The sequence below is a fragment of the Astatotilapia calliptera genome, chromosome 3 (genome assembly GCF_964374335.1).
Source record: "Astatotilapia calliptera chromosome 3, fAstCal68.1, whole genome shotgun sequence".
Classification (NCBI taxonomy): domain Eukaryota; kingdom Metazoa; phylum Chordata; class Actinopteri; order Cichliformes; family Cichlidae; genus Astatotilapia; species Astatotilapia calliptera.
The window spans coordinates 66,017,945-66,037,360 of record NC_137424.1 but is presented as its reverse complement, the minus strand read 5'-3'; the positions used below and the strand labels follow the sequence as shown (position 1 = coordinate 66,037,360).

Genomic DNA, 19,416 nt, shown 5'->3' with positions numbered 1-19,416 from the left:
TCAGAGGGCCTCAGTGTCTGAATGGTTCCAGTTCAGCTCCATAACAGCAGCGTCCCTGGTTTGATTCCTGTGTTTCAGCTCATATCTGCCTCTCTCACTGAGGGGGACGTCCACTACATGGACATGGATTTGTTCATCAACCAAACTACAGATCACTAGCATCAAAAGATAGTGAGTTTTTCAAATGTCTTTTCAGTGAACAGACAAATGTCTGTGGGCATTACAGCTTCAACTTTTTAAGACAAAAGATCTTATAATGTTTTTCTAGTTATATTTTTTAAAAATAGTTTTATCATTTTACTCAAAAAAAAAAAACTGAGTTCCCCAATTCTATGTTTGAACCAATAGAAAGCTGGTGCTCAGAGGAAGAGGGCGGGCTTTCCTTGGTGTCAGTGACAGAAATGAAAAAAAGCTCAAATGAGTGAGAAGGACGATGAAGGAAACATCTGTGCTGTGTGTGCTCTGTAAGTAGAATCTCTGTGTTTGTTTGAATTCTTGTACTTTGACTGTCTGCTCTCCTGATAACTGATGATGGAGGAGAAGACATGAAAAACAAATCAGGCTGAATTCAAGTTCAAAACACCACAAGGACCAACTGCAGGTCTGAACTGACTCTTTATCTTTGCTCAGGAGTCAAGGAAACACAGCAGGCAGTGAAAAGATCAAATCATTCACTCATTATATCAACACAGTGGACACATTAGTCTATTGTGTTATTTCAAAGTAGTGGATATTTTGTATTTTCTCACAGTGTATTTATGATTTATGATTATATAAATACAATCACAACGATAACCTCAAGAGCTGTTTCCCAGATCAAAACTGAGACAGAGGGGATTGAAGAATCCAAATTGTCTGGATATTTGTATATTTGGTAGTATGATTACTGATTACTGTGTTTGTTGCCCAAATGTTATTGAAAGGTGTTGCTGACATCAGATTGAATAAAAGCAGAGAAATAGATTTGTTAGCTGTTTGTGTGGAGTTGTTCTTTATGTTCAGCTCAAACCAACCTGACTGTCATTTCTCTTTAGTTCTGATCTCACTGCTGAGCTGCACAACAAACCAAGGTCAGTAACCTTCTTCTGTCCAGGTTTAAACCTGATAAATGCTCAGTGATATGACCTGATTGGGTTCATGTTTCAGAGTGTAAAGTAAAAAGATCATCAGTTTTTCATTGTAACCCTCACAGCTCGTCTGACTGTGAGTCCCAGCAGCTCTCAGTTGTTTAAGGATGACTTTGTGTCTCTGAGCTGTGAGGAGGACGACAGCTCTGCTGGATGGACTCTGAGGAGAAACACAACAACAGACACCAGAGCAAAGTGTGGAGATGGATTTGGAAAACCAGCTGGTTCTTCCTGTAACATCAGTTATATTGACACACTGGACAGTGGAGTTTACTGGTGTGAGTCCAGAGAGGGTCCCATCAGTAACATGGTTAAGCTGACAGTCACTGGTAAGCTGAGTGTGTGGAGTTAGTGTTCAATTCAATTCAATTCAATTCAATTTTATTTATATATTTTTATTTATATAGCGCCAAATCACAACAAAAGTCGCCTCAAGGCAAGGAGTGTTGATGAAGCTGTGTGTAAATGGATGAAATGCTGTAGTTTGTCTCTGTGTTGAGGTGGATCAGTGATCCTGCAGAGTCCTGTCCTCCCTGTGATGGAGGGAGATGACATCACTCTGCTCTGTAAAACAAAGACCACTCCCTCCAACCTCCCAGCTGCTTTCTATAAAGATGGCTCCCTCATCAGGGAGGAGCCTACAGGTCACATGACCATCCAGCATGTTTTCAGGTCTGATGAAGGCCTCTACAAGTGTGACATCAGCGGTCATGGAGAGTCTCCATCCAGCTGGATCACTGTCACAGGTGACACACTCTGTGTTTCTGCAGGTTTCAACATTCACAATGTGACGACAACTTAATGACTGTGTTTGCTTTATTTTAGAGAGAAACACCACCACACCTCCACCTACATCCACACCTCCTCCTGATAATAAACATGTGTCACATGTCCATATCATCCTCCCTGTGTTGATTGCTGCATCAGTCTGTGTTGTGGTTCTGCTGATTAGACGACTTGTTCACAGGAAACCTGAAGGTGAGACTCAGACTTGTAGACTATGCGTGTCCAGGTTTGTTTTGTAGAACAAAGTAAAATGTCTGTGAAGGTTCTCAGTCATCCAGGTCATCGTAGTCAAAGGAGCTTGCAAAGAAAAGCGTCTGGACTTCTTTAAGTTACTTGAAGACATTTCACCTCTCATCCGAGAAGCTTCTTCAGTTCTAAGGTCAAATGGTGGAGAGTCCCAGATATAAACCTAGTGGGAGTGACCCCCACAGAGGGACAAAAGGACCCCCTGATGATCCTCTAATCACCTGAGCCAAGGTGTGAAATTGGGTGTGGGACCCAATCAGCCAGAGTTTCGGGTGTGTTCATTGTGAAACCTGGCCCCACCTTGTCATGCGAATTCCTGAGGTCAGATGGCCCAAACTCAGGAGAGTTTTCTCCAAGCATGACATCCCAGTGTATTTCAGACCCAGCAACACACTCAGACAGAAACTGGTTCACCCGAAAGACAAAACGCCAAAACACAGACTTAACAATGTGGTGTATGCTGTACAGTGCAGCGAGGAATGCTCAGACCTCTACATTGGAGAGACCAAACAGCCATTTCACAAGCGCATGGCACAACATAGAAGAGCCACCTCCACAGGACAAGACTCAGCAGTCCATCTGCATCTTAAGGATAAAGGACACTCTTTCGAGGATGCCAATGTTCACATTTTGGACAGAGAGGACAGATGGTTTGAAAGAGGAGTGAAAGAAGCCATCTATGTCCACTGTGAGCGACCATCTTTGAACAGAGGCGGGGGTTTTCGACACCAACTCTCTCGTCTTCAAGCAACTTAAAGAAGTCCAGACGCTTTTCTTTGCAAGCTCCTTTGAGAACAAAGTAAAGTATACACTCATTATGATCACAAATGACATCATGTACAGTGACATCAAAATATCAACTCACCAACTACAGCCAGCCAGACAAAGAGGTAATATTGTATTTTGCTGGGTTGGGGGGTGGGGTTGCACGTTTGTGGTATTTATAAAGTGTTGAGAACACTGGGCATTTTTATGTTTCAGGGTTTGTAGAGAGTTAGGACCAAAGATTATGGGATGCAAGCATACCATATTGTCTTTTTTTTCTTTTTAGCTAGAAGTAACTATATTTGGATGAGACAATAATGTACCGTATTTTCACGACCATAAGACGCACTGTGCTGAAAGGCGCAGTCTCAGTTATGTGTGCCATTACTGTATTTAACACACACATAAGGCGCACCTGATTATAGGGCGCATACAAGTACCGTATGCGTATTTAAAAATAAAGCGGGAGCAAACCTGAGTTCGGTACCTTACTCACATTTTTATTACCAGTAATCGTCATCATCAACAACACACAAGCATACAAGTGTGCGTATTTAAAAATAAAGCAGGAGCAAAACAAAGTTTGGTACTCACATTTTTATCATCAATCAAACCCATCGAAGTCCTCATCCTCTGTGTCTGAATTGAACAGCTGCGCTAAATCTCCATCAAACATGCCAGGTTCACTTTCTTCACTGTCAGAGTCACTTTCCGTGCCGTGCGGCTCCTCGGAAATGATGCCGGCTTTTGCGAAAGCTCGAACAACAGTGCCAGCAGCCATGTTAGCCCAAGCATCTACAATCCATTGGCAAATTGTGGCGTAACTCGCCCGGCGCTGCCTTCCACTCTTGGTGAAACTGTGGTCTCCATCGGTCATCCATCGCTGGATGTGTTTGTCGCTGATGTCTTTGCTGCAGTAGGAGCGGAAGATGGCCAGCTTTTCCTTATAATCCGCTGGAAGTTGCTGCGCTACCGTAGTCCTGGTCCGGATGGAAAAATGGCACCGTTTCATAAAAAGTGAAAGTGAAACTGCTTTTAGCCGAATGGTGACCGTCGAAACGCTTCTCCCGCTCGTTCTTTGCTCGATGATCGCCTTATGTCCGCGGAAACTCAGCTGCATATTCTTGACCTGTCGGAGCTTGTTTTCCAGCTTCCTCCACTTGCGAACCATCGATTCATTAATCTTAAATTCTCTCGCCGCTGCTCGATTTCCATGTTCCTCCGCGTAGCTGATGGCCTTCAGTTTAAACTGTGCTTCGTAAGCGTGTCTCTTTGCCATTTTCAGGGTTGTTAAAACAACGATGTCCTGCATAACGCACATACCTGTTCTTTTATACAGGTATGTGCGATAAAGTCAACGCACACACTTCACCCTTTAGCGTTCTCATGGTGTTCTCTACTACGTCCTCCTTACAACACAAACTGCGCTATAGGGCGCGCCGTACTTTTTGAAGAAAATCTAAGACTTTTAAGTGCGCCTTATGGTCGTGAAAATACGGTACTGAATTGTTTACAAGCTACATCCATTGCACTAATGCATCACACAGACACCTGTTAATTTGCACTAAAAACATTTAAATAGTACTATTACCTGCACAGTCAGCCATAGTATTTTTCAGACACATACATTTAAAAAGGCACCAACTCTGTCCTCTGCATGTGTTTTATATTGTGCAGAGAGTGATCCAGCTGCACTCTGTTCAGCAGGGAGAACACTACTATTCACTAATAAAGAAAAGATAAAATAAAATAAAAACAGAAAATAAAATGCAACAATTTAAAAGGATGTCACTCATTTTTTTAGGTTTTTTTTTCAAAATTACATTTAAACTTAAAATAGTAAAAATGTCCACATGTGCATTATGATCATAGTTTTATCCAGAAGGACTTTTTCTCTGATCTTCAAATTCATAAATAATTAAGATCTGGTTTTATTATAGAGTAAAGAAGAATAAAAAATAGGAAAACAAACTACAAAAAGAACCTTTTCTATGTTGAGATTATTAGAATTGTGAAAATAAGTGTCGTTTTTAAATAAAAATATGTATTTTATTGATTTAATGCTAGACTTATAACTTTAAATTACAGTCCATATTTTTACACTTTAAATCAATATTGGTACAAAGTTTTCATTTTCCCATTGTTTGTATTGAAGCTTTTTTCAAATGTACTCATCTTTAAAATCTCACTGCTGAGTGTTGTTTGCGCACTGGATTTACTCTTTGTGGTTAACAAAAAATAAAAAAAAACAGCTCCGCTGTCGTCCACTTTCCTGTTCATCATGAGCGAAAAAAAGTTTGTAGGCTTCTTCTTTTGTTTTTATTTTGTTGGAACAAAAAGAAGAAGAACAGAAGAAAAGGTTCAGTAGAAAAAAAATGGTTGAGAGTCCCTGCCAAGCTTTTGCTTTGTGAACTGAGCGCCAGGCCCAGAGGCCTGACGGCTCCTACCCCCCGGAAGAGGACCCAGCCGAGCAACGGGCACCAGGCCCCGCCAAGCAGCCACCGGGAGTGAGCCGGTACATACCTGAGCTCCCAGCCCCAGACACCAAGAACCACCAATGCACCGATTGCTGAGGGCATCAGCCACCGGCAGGGAGTGTGGTGGGGGGAGATAGGCCTCCATACTTGGGAAGGCCTGAGATGTTCCCAGAGAGGTGGAGTCTGATACTCGACCTGACATATAGACACAGACAAACAGGCACACACAGACACAAATGTGAATTCCGACCATGGACCATGGAACGTTTTGCAATGTTTTGCATGTTGTATTTTCAAAACTGTTGCAACATCTCCCTCCATATATCTGTATATCTCTGAGCTTCTATCTGCCAGAGGGTATGAGATCAAACTTGGTGAAGCATGTGACAGGAACACTGTTAAGCATCAGTCTGTGATTATAGAGGGCAGCACGAGGCCACGAGGAATTGAAAAGGCTAAGCTCAAAAAAAGAAAGACGTTGGAGGAAGATACTGAAAAATATGCTGTGTTAACTAACCTGTTTACAGACCACAGGCGCAGGTACAGATCAAATTCTGTATTTTCAGCATGGCCAGTAAGGTCAGCACAACCTCTGTTATAAAACAAATTAATATGACCAAGGTCATTAGCAGAGATGGGCAGTAACGCGTTACTGTAAACCAATTACTTTTTTCAAGTAACTTTACCAACACTGGTCATTAGCTTATTAGAACCCAATAAGTGGAGGATAATTCACGACAATCCTTAGTTTTAAGATGAAAATGAACACAATTTATAGGTTCCAGGATGATCTGTGTAATATTAAATAATTCTTGAAACGAATGTTTTTGTAGCATTGAAGCAGCAGATAAGCCCATCTGATGCTGCTGACGCCTATAACCATGAAGCCGCCATCACTGAGGGGAATAGTTTTAACAGAGTTAAGTTATTTAAACTATGTATGTGTAAATATAAATATAACAATAAAATAACATGCAGAGAATAGATGTGAAAATGTTTAAATTAGTTTTTGTCTGCATGATGGTAGGTAGAATAATTTATTTTAGTCTATCAAGACAGACAGCCTATATCGTGCATCACAAAAAAAAGTGGGCCATGAACCTGAAAAAGGGGCCTCATCCTGATCCTGGATTTATCTGTAAAGGAGCGTTTATGTTAATTTATTTTAGACCGATATAACAATATGAATAGTAAATGAAAAGATTCAAAAATCTTTCTGCAGGAGCAGTATCAATATCAATATCAATATCAGCAACTCTGCATGATCTGCAGTAATGTCCTCTGTGTGTGTATTATTGTGTGTTTATAATTATTGTTTATTGTGCAGAGGGTGATCCAGCCACAGTCTACTCAGCAGTCACTTACGGAGAAATCATCATAAGAGACAAGAAAAATAAATCAAAGATGAGAGGTACATCTGTTCTTCTTTGTCTCCTGGTTCACTTCTACACTCAAGAACTGATGCTTTGTTTTAATCTAAATGTTAACATTAAAATCCTAACAATACATTAAATTGTTTAATTTTTATAATGATCTCCATCTTAGTAACTAGTGACATCTGGTAAGTAACACCAGGCTACCAGGCGTATTCTGAGTTTCGCAGGATTGGTTACTTTTAAGTAGCTCACCAGAATCCTGGACATTATGAAAAAGCTAATTATCTTGTTTTGAGGTATTCTGTTATTATTTTAGGTCAGTCATGAGCCCAATGGGACTGATTGCAGTTAATCTAGACTGTTGATCTGTTATTGGTAATAATTAATATACAGTATAATGTTGTTGTGACTTTCTGTCAACTTTTGGGCAACAGACCATTCAGCAGTTTTGCAATTGAGCAACAATTGCCCAAAGCAGCTCAGAAGAGGTGCCCATGTCTCTGCTATTTGGGTTTTGTTCACACACAAGCTGTTAGCAAGATGTATAAAGAGACAGATTAAACAGAACAAAGATGACTAACTGCATGCTTTCAGGTACAGCCAACGTTCGGTTTGTAACCACAGACGCAGCATCCTGTTTTTGTGTTCTGAAGCTAATGAGAATTTTTCATTTGGTTAATAATAGCATTCATGTTGCAAAGCAACAGTTTGCTTTGTGCTCTGTGGTGAGGTGTGTCAGTCTATATTAATAGCTTCTGGCAGCTCTGTGGTTTTCTACCTTCATTTTGCACACAAACAGTTCCATATGGTCAGTCTTTTCATAGCGATCAAACATGGCATAAAACATCCAAGAGAACTGTACCAGCAGTGCTCGTGTATTTTCTTTTTAAATATAAGAGTGCTGTAATGTTTGTTATATCTGCAGTATATCTGCAGTAATTTGAATTCATTTTATAGGGAGTGATCCAGCTGCAGTCTACTCTGTTATGGCGAATCCATCAAAAAATGGATCGGACATCAGTTGTAGAAACGATAGTCTTTATATGAGGCTTCAAAAAAGGGGAATGTACAACAAATAAACTTCTTGACATCAGAGCAACACATAATGGCTTCCCGAAACTTTCTTTGCTAGCTGAAAAAAACCCCAGAGTAACTTTCGTCTACCACAAAGGATTCTGGGAAATGCAGTTTTCTAATAAAAATACCTGTTAAATGAAAATTAAATCTATAAATAACAGCTCTCACTAAACATGTGACTAACATTTAAATCACTTACAAAATAACCAAAATGCTTTTATCAAACAATAAACTGCAATAAAGTTACAACATACTCAGCAGTGAGAACAGAAGACATCATTTCCGGACAGATAACCATCAGAGCAAAGAGGACCAGAGGTACAGCTGCTCTTTAGTTATAACTTTGGAAAGAATCTAGCTAGCTGCTCACCATGCAATATTTACTTTTTCTTCCACTCTTTATTCTAAGACATTTCACGTCTCATGCCCCACCAAGGTTTTTGTTCAAACCTTCTGTTGGCCATCGGAAACCAATTAGAAGAAGGTTGTTTGAATTAAGGGTCACCACCAAGGCCCAGGGTAAAATAAAGAAGGATTATTTTGAAATGCAAAAAGCGGATTTTAAAGCTAAATATATTGAGCCTGGAATAAACAGATTAGGGGTACTATTTGAGGAGTTACCACAGGTATGTTGTCTTGAGATTTAGTATAAATATTCTGCTCAGGAAACATACATTATTTTAACAGTTACTAAATGCCATACATCTAACTTGGATGGAGCAGCCCTCATTTCTAGAAATCTGGCCAAATTTGTTAAACCCCCCAAAATATGACAATCCAGAGTTGGGACCAGGAAGCAGAGTTGCAGTCTTACACTCCTCTCTGCAGCTTCTCTCTTCCTGTTAGCCCCCTGATATTTAAATTTTTTACTCCATACATGTTCACCTGTCCACCTCTCTCTCATATACACATATATTCTGTCTTGCTTCTACTGACCTCTTTCCTCTTTTCTCCAGAGCACTGGTTATTCAATTTAGTCTCCATCAAAGCTGTCATAGAGTTAACATACCAAAAAATTCAATTAGGAATCACCAATTAATCAAACATGCATGTTTTTGGACTTTTGGGGGAAGCCAGAGTGCTCAGAGGAATCTCACACAAAAACACCCTATCTGGCAGATTGCTACCCAGAACCTTGTTGCAGTAAGACAACCATGCTAACCACTGCACTCTACCACCCCAGCCCCATATTAATTATGAGATTGTGTTTAAAACCTAAAAGTGATCATTGTTCCTCTTTTTAAGTCTGATTGCTCAGCCTGTCTGAAAAACCTTCTGTCAGGGAGGACAGAAGAGAGAGAGAAGCTAGGAACAGCAAATCTTTGACTTTTAAATGTAATTACATAAAACTAAGCTAAACTCTTCAGGTCTAAGGGCTCCAGATGTCAGCACTCTGATTTGTGTCTGATCTGTTGATATTGAAAGTGTTGATTGAACTACAAAGCTTATAATCTTTCCTGTTGTTTGAACTAAATGTGTGTGTTTGTTTTCAAACAGAGCCAGATGTTGTCCACCAGTCCAACCACTGCAGGTCCTTCTGGTCCCCCCCAGCATCTCAGACCAGAGTTGACAGAAAGAGAACACTGATATGTTAAAGTTGGACTTTTCTCATTTGTTATAATGAACCCAACCTCAAAACTGCATCCCTTGCTATTGGAAAAAAAAAATTAAAAGAGGAAGCTTCTATTAATCCTTTAAATGTCTATCTATAAATTTATACGAATTTAAAATTAAACTTGACTGAATAATCAAAGACATTTCACAATATGTGAAATTTTAAGTTGCTCTAAATTAAATTAATTATTAAAAGATTAGAGTAAACCTTGTTCTCTCATTATTTTACAGCTAATTTTTAACATATTGTTTTTACTGCTCCTTGCCGTGGAAAACATTCATACTCTCACACTCAATGGTTTCAGATGAAAACACAAAGCTGAACTGTTAGCGATAAACCACAAACTCATGAAAAAGTGACTCAGAATGTACTTTCATCTGTATTATATCTCCCGAAAAAGCACAGTGGCTCCTGTTTAACTGCTCAGCTTGAAATGAGCATGAATCATATTTACAGTCTTCTGCCATCTACTGGTAAAAGTGAGTCTCACAGCAGAGTAGCTGCTTTATATATTTCTAGTTTCACATTCACCAGGTCACTACTTAGGCTGCATTTTAGGCACATGTGGGTCTGTGTTTCCACAAGCCCCGCTAATTCTAGAGACTTTTTCATCATGAAGAAAACAAGACAGTCGATCGATCAATCACTCGCGCAAGGGAGGCCTGTGTCCACCACGAAAATTACCTCGACGACGACCTCCCTTGCTGCCCTTTTATTGAGACACAGTTCACACAAAACACGTCAGAACAAAGCCCCCTTGGTTCTAAGACAAGGGCATTGTATGTATATGTGTGAACTTCTGTAAGAATGTGTGTGTGTGTGTGAGTGTGTGTGTTATGTGAGAATGTGTGTGTGTTACCTCCTGCTGACCAAAGGGTCGTAAACGCAGGAAGCTTACATCAAAAGAAGCAGATCTTCCATTACAGCCCCCCCCCCTCCCAGAACCTCGAGAATCGGGGGGGAAGGAAAGTGGAGTTCCTTTCATCAGAGTTGGCAAGCATAAAAATGACAACATTTAAATATTCACTCTAACAACATGCTGAACATTAGTTTGAAAAAATAGAATATTTTTCCCTTCAACTCAATCTGTCATAGGGTTTCCATTTGACTGAAAATTCTATATAAATGGGTACATAAACCTAACTAGGTCACTGTCAACCTGCTGGATGCTTAAAAGTTACTGCCACAACCTAGAGGATTGGAAAAATTTGCTCTTAATCAACGTAAAGTTTTATTATAAACGGCAAGCATGTTGCAAATGTCTCAGTTTTCACAGATTTTGGATAGTTTTGAATGAACAATACATTTTAAATAAGAAATTACAGATCATAAACTTGCTCAATCTGACTCTGAGATCTAAAATGTGATCAGTTTTGGATGCGTCTTGCAATGTAAGTGACTCAGACACAGTTTGCTGATTGGTTACAGAGCCTATGATCCCTTCGGGTTGATCAACTAAGTGATTTAGATGATTTTCGGTGGATAATATGTCCATACTCAGACTCTGAATTTGAGGGACCGTATATTGCAAAATGTTGCTTCACATTAAATGACTGAACCTCAGTCTGTGAAGATATTTCAAAATGAAATGTCCAGAACACAGCCTGTCAACAGGCTGCATTTAAAACATCACTTTAAGCCTCCTCCTCCCCTCACTTCCTCTGACAACACATCAGTCACACATGTAGGGTGCCCCCCCCCCCCTTTTGATTACATTTTAATCATTACGTCTCACAACAGTGTTGCAGTATCTCATCCTTATTTTCAAGTAACACACACACACACACACAATGCAATTGTAATGCTCATTTGTGTATCTACTTTTGTTTAACCCTCTCCAGGCAGACGTTGCAGATTTGCAACAGTTAAGACCTAACAACCTGATTACCCCATATTTTATGAGGTTTTTTTTACTCAGAAGTACCACTGCAGGACTTGGTTGTCCATTAGCAACAAAAAACTTAATTTGTGCCTGAGAGGGTTAATCTCTCAGGTGCTGTGTGCGGTTTCAGTGTGTTTTGTTACAGATGCAGCAGTTAGTGGCGCTGTCACTTGGTGTTCGCTCGCTCTGCGGTAGAGTATCACTTCCTGTTCCTGCTCAAACACAGTGGTGTTTCTGAGTAGCTTATTTGCTTAGCAATTTAATTAACAACTTTTAAATACATTCTTTTTCATAGTATAATCTTCACGTGCTTCACCCCATGCACACTTTCTGTGTACTCACTACCTAATTTATAGCCAAAGTATTCACTCACTGTCTCTGTACTGTTTCGCTAGCTTAGCTTAGCTCGTAGCCGACTCGTTAGCACCATGGCTACTTCACCTGTCCCTCCTGCACTTTCTTGCTCATTGTGTCAGATGTTTAGTTACTCCTCGGCCTCCTTTAACAATAATGATATCTGTAACAAATGTAGCATATTTGCAGCTCTGGAAGCCAGGATTACTGAATTGGAGACTCTGTTTCGCACCCTTCATTCACCCATAGCTAGCCAGGCCCCTGTAGCTGGTGCAGCCGAAGATAGCGTAGGCCCCGCTAGCTGTTCCCCGGCAGACCCCAAGCAGCTGGTGAAAGAGGGCGGCTGGGTGACGGTGAGGAGGAAGCATAGTCCTAAACAGAAGCCCCAGGTACACCACCAACCCGTTCATGTGTCTAACCGTTTTTCCCCACTCGGCGACACACCCGCCGGGGGTCAAACTCTGGTAATTGGTGATTCTGTTCTCAGACATGTGAAGCTAGAGACACCGGCAACCATAGTCAATTATCTTCCAGAGGCCAGAGCAGGCGACATTGAAGGAAATTTAAAACTGCTGGCTAAGGGTAAACGTAAATTCAGTAAGATCATAATTCACATCGGCAGTAATGACACCCGGTTATCCCAATCGGAGGTCACTAAAATCAATATTGAATCGGTGTGCAACTTTGCCAAAACAATGTCGGACTCTGTAGTTTTCTCTGGTCCCCTCCCCAATCAGACCAGGAGTGACATGTTTAGCCGCATGTTCTCCTTAAATTGCTGGCTGTCTGAGTGGTGTCCCAGAAACGATGTGGGCTTCATAGATAATTGGCAAACCTTCTGGAGGAAACCTGGTCTTGTTAGGAGAGACGGCATCCATCCCACTTTGGATGGAGCAGCTCTCATTTCTAGAAATATGGACAAATTTATTAAACCCCCCAAAATATGACTATCCAGAGTTGGGACCAGGAAGCAGAGTTGAAGTCTTACACGCCTCTCTGCAGCTTCTCTCCTCCTGCTACTCCCCCAAAAACCCATCTCCATAGAGACTGTGTCAGCTCCCAAACAGACAAAAAACAAACTAAAAACCAGCAACAAACAACTTAAACATAAACAATTACAAAGAAAGAACAATACAGTATCCACATCTGAACCAAAGAGTAAAACAGTGAAATGTGGATTATTAAATATTAGGTCTCTCTCTCCTCCAAGTCTCTGTTAGTACATGACTTAATAATTGATCAACAAATTGATTTACTCTGCCTTACAGAAACCTGGTTGCAGCAGGATGATTAGTTTAAATGAATCAACACCCCCGAGTCATTCTAACTACCAGAATTCTCGAAGCACAGGCCGAGGGGGCGGTGTTTCAGCAATTTTTCACACCAGCCAATTAATTAATGAAAGACCAAGACAGACTTTTAATTCATTTGAAAGCCTGATGCTTAACATTGTCCACCCCAGCTGTGAAACTCAGAAACCAGTCTTACTTGTTATCATCTATCGTCCACCTGGGCCTTACACAGAGTTTCTGTCTGATTTCTCAGACTTTATATCTAATTTAGTTCTGAGCTCAGATAAAATAATTATTGTGGGTGATTTTAACATCCATGTAGATGCTAAAAATGACAGCCTCAACATGGCATTTAATCTGTTATTAGACTCAATTGGTTTCTCTCAAAATGTAAAAGAACCCACCCACCACTTTAATCACACTCTAGATCTTGTTTTAACATATGGCATCGAACCTGAACATTTAACAGTGTTTCCTGAAAACCCTCTCCTGTCTGATCATTTCCTGATAACATTTACATTTACAATAATTGATTACACAGCGGTGGAGAGTAGACTTTATCAAAGTAGATGTCTTTCTGAAAGCGCTGTAACTAAGTTTAAGAATATAATCTACCCACTGCTATCATCTTCAATGCCCTGTACCAACATAGAGCAGAGCAGCTATCTGAATGCTACTCCAACAGAGGTCGATCATCTTGTTAATAATTTCACCTCCTCACTACGTACGACTCTGGATACTGTAGCTCCAGTGAAAACTAAGGTCTCTAATCAGAAGTACCTGACTCCGTGGTATAATTCTCAAACACGTACCCTAAAGCAGATGACTCGTAATCTGGAGAGGAAATGGCGTGTCACAAATTTAGAGGATCATCATTTAGCCTGGAGAAATAGTTTGCTGCTTTATAAGAAAGCCCTCCGCAAAGCCAGAACATCTTACTATTCGTCACTGATTGAAGAAAATAAGAACAACCCCAGGTTTCTCTTCAGCACTGTAGCCAGGCTGACAAAAAGTCAGAGCTCTTTTGAGCCAACAATCCCTTTAACGTTAACTAGTAATGACTTCATGAACTTCTTCACAAATAAAATTTTTATCATTAGAGAAAAAATTACCAACAATCATCCCGCAGATGTAATATTATCTACAGCTACTCTTAGTACCATTGATGTTAAGTTAGACTATTTTTCTCTAATTGATCTTTCTGAGTTAACTTCAATAATTACTTCCTCCAAGCCATCAACGTGTCTTTTAGACCCCATTCCTACAAAACTGCTCAAAGAAGTTCTGCCATTAATTAATTCTTCGATCTTAAATATGATCAACCTAAAATCTAATGATCGGCTATGTACCACAGGCCTTCAAGCTAGCTGTAGTTAAACCTTTACTCAAAAAGCCATCTCTAGACCCAGCAGTCTTAGCTAATTATAGGCCAATCTCCAACCTTCCTTTCATATCAAAAATCCTTGAAAGAGTAGTTGTCAAACAGCTAACAGATCATCTGCAGAGGAATGGTTTATTTGAAAAGTTTCAGTCAGGTTTCAGAGCTCAGCACAGCACAGAAACAGCTTTAGTGAAGGTTACAAATGATCTTCTTATGGCCTCTGACAGTGGACTCGTCTCTGTGCTTGTCCTGCTAGACCTTAGTGCAGCATTCGATACTGTAGACCATAATATCCTATTAGAGCGATTAGAACATGCCGTAGGTATTACAGGTACTGCACTGCAGTGGTTTGCATCATATCTATCTAATAGACTCCAGTTTGTGCATGTAAATGGAGAGTCCTCTTCACACACTGAGGTCAATTATGGAGTTCCACAGGGTTCAGTGCTAGTACCAATTCTGTTTACATTATACATGCTTCCCCTAGGTAGCATCATTAGAAGACATAGCATACATTTTCACTGCTATGCAGATGACACCCAGCTCTATCTGTCCATGAAGCCAGATAACACACACCAATTAGTTAAACTGCAGGAATGTCTTAAAGACATAAAGACCTGGATGGCCGCTAACTTTCTGCTTCTTAATTCAGAGAAAACTGAGGTTATTGTACTCGGCCCTGAAAATCTTAGAAATATGGTATCTAACCAGATTCTTACTCTGGATGGCATTACCTTGGCCTCCAGTAACGCGGTGAGGAACCTTGGAGTCATTTTTGACCAGGATATGTCCTTCACCGCACATATTAAACAAATATGTAAGACTGCGTTCTTCCATTTGCACAACATCTCTAAAATTAGAAATATCCTGTCTCAGAGTGACGCTGAAAAACTAGTTCATGCATTTATTACTTCCAGGCTGGACTACTGTAATTCATTATTATCAGGATGTCCAAAAAACTCACTGAAAAGCCTTCAGCTAATCCAAAATGCTGCAGCAAGAGTCCTGACAGGGACTAGAAAGAGAGAGCATATTTCTCCTGTTTTGGCTTCCCTTCATTGGCTTCCTGTTAAATCCAGAATTGAATTCAAAATCCTGCTCCTCACATACAAGGTCTTAAATAATCAGGCCCCATCTTATCTTAATGACCTTGTAGTACCATATCACCCTATTAGAGCACTTCGCTCTCGCTCTGCAGGCCTACTTGTTGTTCCTAGAGTATTTAAAAGTAGAATGGGAGGGAGAGCCTTCAGTTTTCAGGCCCCTCTTCTATGGAACCAGCTTCCAGTTTGGATTCGGGAGACAGACACTATCTCTACTTTTAAGATTAGGCTTAAAACTTTCCTTTTTGCTAAAGCATATAGTTAGAGCTGGACCAGGTGACCCTGAATCCTCCCTTAGTTATGCTGCAATAACATAGGCTGCCGGGGGATTCCCATGATGCATTGAGTTTTTCCTTTCCAGTCACCTTTCTCACTCACTATGTATTAATAGACCTCTCTGCATTGAATCATATCTGTTATTAACCTCTGTCTCTCTTCCACAGCATGTCTTTTATCCTGTCTTCCTTCTCTCACCCCAACCGGTCGCAGCAGATGGCCGCCCCTCCCTGAGCCTGGTTCTGCCGGAGGTTTCTTCCTGTTAAAAGGGAGTTTTCACTTCCCACTGTTGCCAAAGTGCTTGCTCATAGGGGGTCATATGATTGTTGGGTTTTTCTCTGTATCTATGAAGCGCCTTGAGGCGACTTGTGTTTTGATTTGGCGCTATATAAATAAAACTGAATTGAATTGAATTGAATTACATTCAGGGACAATGGGTGACAGACTTCTCCTCTCTTTCCTATCTGTTCCATACAGTCCTAGCATCCCCCAACTGTAGCTTCCTGCATCCTTTTATGACAGGCAGACCCCCAGTGTCAATAAATTCCTCTCTACACAATTGCACACACTCTCAGGCCTATAGCTAAATAAAACTAAAACACACAGACATTCACAAATCCTTTCATATTCCTCTGATCTACAGCTGAACCCTCTCATCTAAGCAAACTTAAGCACATTGTATTCTAACCTCTGGGGGGTCCTAGAAAAATGCATACACTATTGGTCTTAGAGCCACAAATCGACCACGCCCAAAAAAGTGCTATAAAAAATTTATATATTAATATTTTTTTCCACTTTAAATTAGCCAATCTTTTAGACCTACTTCTCCTTGAAATATTCATGTCAAGTTTTAATTACATTTCGCGGATTTTAACCCTTTATATCCCGGTTTCGTCACATGAGCGCACTGCTTTTTTTGCCCCAAAAAACAAAAAACTTGAATATTTTCCAAAAAAAACATTTGAGGTAATATTCAATTGTTATTATAATTAGGCCTTTGGATGGACTAAAGATTGGCACCAAGAGTCATTTCGATCGCCTTTTATTTTTTTTCCAGGAGCGCATTTCATAAAATGCACACTATCGACCACGCCCAAAAAGTGCAATAAAAATATTAAATATTAATTTTTTTTTTCACTTTAAATTGGTCAGTCTTTTAAAACTACTTCTCCCTGAAATATTCATATAAAGTTTTAATTATATTTTCGTTGTTTTAACCCTTTAAATTACAAAAAAACTAAAAAAAAAACTAAAAAACTAAATATTTTCCCAAAAAAACATTTGAAGTAATATTTGATTGTTATTATAATTAGGCCTTTAGATGGACTAAAGATTGGCACAAACAGTCATTTCGATCACCTTTTTTTTTTTTTTTCAGGACCAGAAAATGGTCTCCAGGCGGCAAATGCTCCTCCTCTAGGCCGAAATAAGTGCATGTTGCCGGGGTAAGTCGCGACGATCACCGGGGCACGATCACCGGGGACTGCTTTTTCCAGCCCACACGTCCAATACCACGTGACAACAAATACGTCATTTCCTGTTGACTAAAAAAAAAAAAGCACCCTCTCATGGTCCTAGGGACCAAAAAATGGTCCCGCACGATCAGCGGGCGAAACCGCTGCAGCACGCTGGAAATGACGCTTCATTCCCCGCAGGTCTCTTTAAGCAGCCCGCTGTTTTCCAGCCCCGGGTCAAATGTGGAGCAAGGGCGCCACCCGGTGGACAAATAAAAAAATTACAACTCTAAGGCCAGTACTGCAAGCGGAAGCGGAAGCATTACCGATCACGATCGATTTGACCGTAATTTTTTTGCCGTGAAAAATAGCGTTTATAATGGGTTTCAATGGGGCACAAATCGACCACTAAGCCCAATAGTGTGAGTTTTTCGCTAGCTTAGCCACTGAAGCTAATTTCTGGAAGTCATACTGAAATTTTAACAGTAAATGGGACCAAACTTTTTTTTGCAGACTTTCGCTATATTCCATTCAACACAGTGCAAATGGCGTGTAAACGAAAAATGAAAACAGCCGCAAATCGACCCAAGACCACCCAGAGGCTAATTATGTTTTCTTGTACTCACACTGGTCTTCCAGAATATAAGCAATATCCTACGTAAATTATCTACTTTTCACAAAACCAACCTGATCCCTGTGCACCAAGAAAGGAAGTACCTTCTCGAGCCTCAGAGCAAGTATCTTTGAGATAATATTTTCATCCACGTTAATTAATGAAATTGGGCGGTAGTCTTCACGATACTGTGGGTCTTTCCATTTTTTGTGTAATAATGTGATCGCTGCTGATCGCATACCAGGTGGTAATCTCCCCCTCTGAAATGCATCTTGATACACCGACAGTAGTCTTGGAGCTAATTCGTCAGCAAACATCTTATAAAAATCCTTCATTACCTGGAGATTTGCCCAATATAAGACCACTAATTGCCTGTTTAACTTCAACTAAGGTGACCTTACCTTCTATTACATTTCTTTGGTTTTTCTGTCTACTAGTCCATTAGAGGAGTACAGCTCTTTATAGAATTAGTAAAAGCATCATTAATTTCCTTTTTACTAGTGGTCAACTTATTATTATTATCAAAAATAGATGGTATAAGGTTGCCAGATTTTATCTGCTTAACCCTGTGTGCCAGCATTTGGTCTCTGGTCTCTCACCTTCTTCGAAATACTTTTGATTTAGGCACGACATTGCATATTCAGCTTTTTTCTGCAATATGCAATTCATTTCAAATTTAAGTTTAATTAATTTGTTCCATAATTCCCTCTCCGGGCGAAGCATGTGCTGTTTTTCAAGCTCTTTGATGTCCTGTTCCAGCTTCAATAGATCGTCCCTCTGAGCTTTTTTAATCAAAGAACTGTATTGAATAATGCGCCCACTCAGGTAGGCCTTAAAAGCATCCCAGGTCAATCCAACATCATCAATAGAGCCCTCATTACACTCCCAAAACTCCTTCATCATTTCTCTTATATATTCACAATGGCCCTTATTCTTTAATAGTGAGTTGTTTAGACACCACCTAGGTGAAGGTTTGACATTACTAGAAAGAATGGGAACATGATCAGTTACTGCAATATTACCAATAGAGCATCCGACAATTTGACTCATCAGAGAGTGAGAGACCAGAAAATAATCTATCCTAGAGTAGGTAGAGTGAGGATGGGAAGAGAAAGTTTAGTCTCTTTCTTGAGGATGGAGAAGTCTCCATATATCCACCAGGCTCAGCTCCTCTGACACAACGTCCACGGAAGCACTTACAGGGTCCTTACATGGTCTAGGACAAGAGGATTTATCCAAAAACACACAAAACACATCCCTGACCTGGTTAAAATCCCCCCCCCCCCCCCCCCCCCCCCCCCAATTACAATGTCTCTAATATTCCGCACTGTGCTACACACTTTGTGAAAAAATTGTGGTTGAGGAGAATTGGGGGCATATATATTAACCAATGTCACTTGCTGCCCCTGTAGACATGCATCCAGGACCAACCATCTGCCCTCCTGTACCTGAAAATCCAAATTTCTTCTAATCAATATAACCACCCCTATTTTCCTACCAGAAAATGCACTAAAGTATTCTTGGGCCACCCAATCTCTTTTAACCCTTTAAGACTTACCATAGAACCAAGTCCGCCAGAGCTTATACTATAT

The 19,416-nt window shown here is 40.3% G+C and overlaps 1 protein-coding gene across 1 annotated transcript; it reads left to right on the top strand.

The window, feature by feature from the left end:
- Nucleotides 1-151: 151 nt before the first annotated feature.
- LOC145425608 (Fc receptor-like B) lies at nt 152-9,805 on the top strand. Its single transcript, XM_080298811.1, has 7 exons — nt 152-464; nt 1,035-1,070; nt 1,193-1,456; nt 1,628-1,873; nt 1,953-2,105; nt 6,729-6,812; nt 9,352-9,805. Exons 1-7 carry the CDS (start codon nt 434-436, stop codon nt 9,447-9,449), a joined length of 912 nt encoding a protein of 303 aa, XP_080154937.1. The 5' UTR covers nt 152-433; the 3' UTR covers nt 9,450-9,805.
- Nucleotides 9,806-19,416: the final 9,611 nt, after the last annotated feature.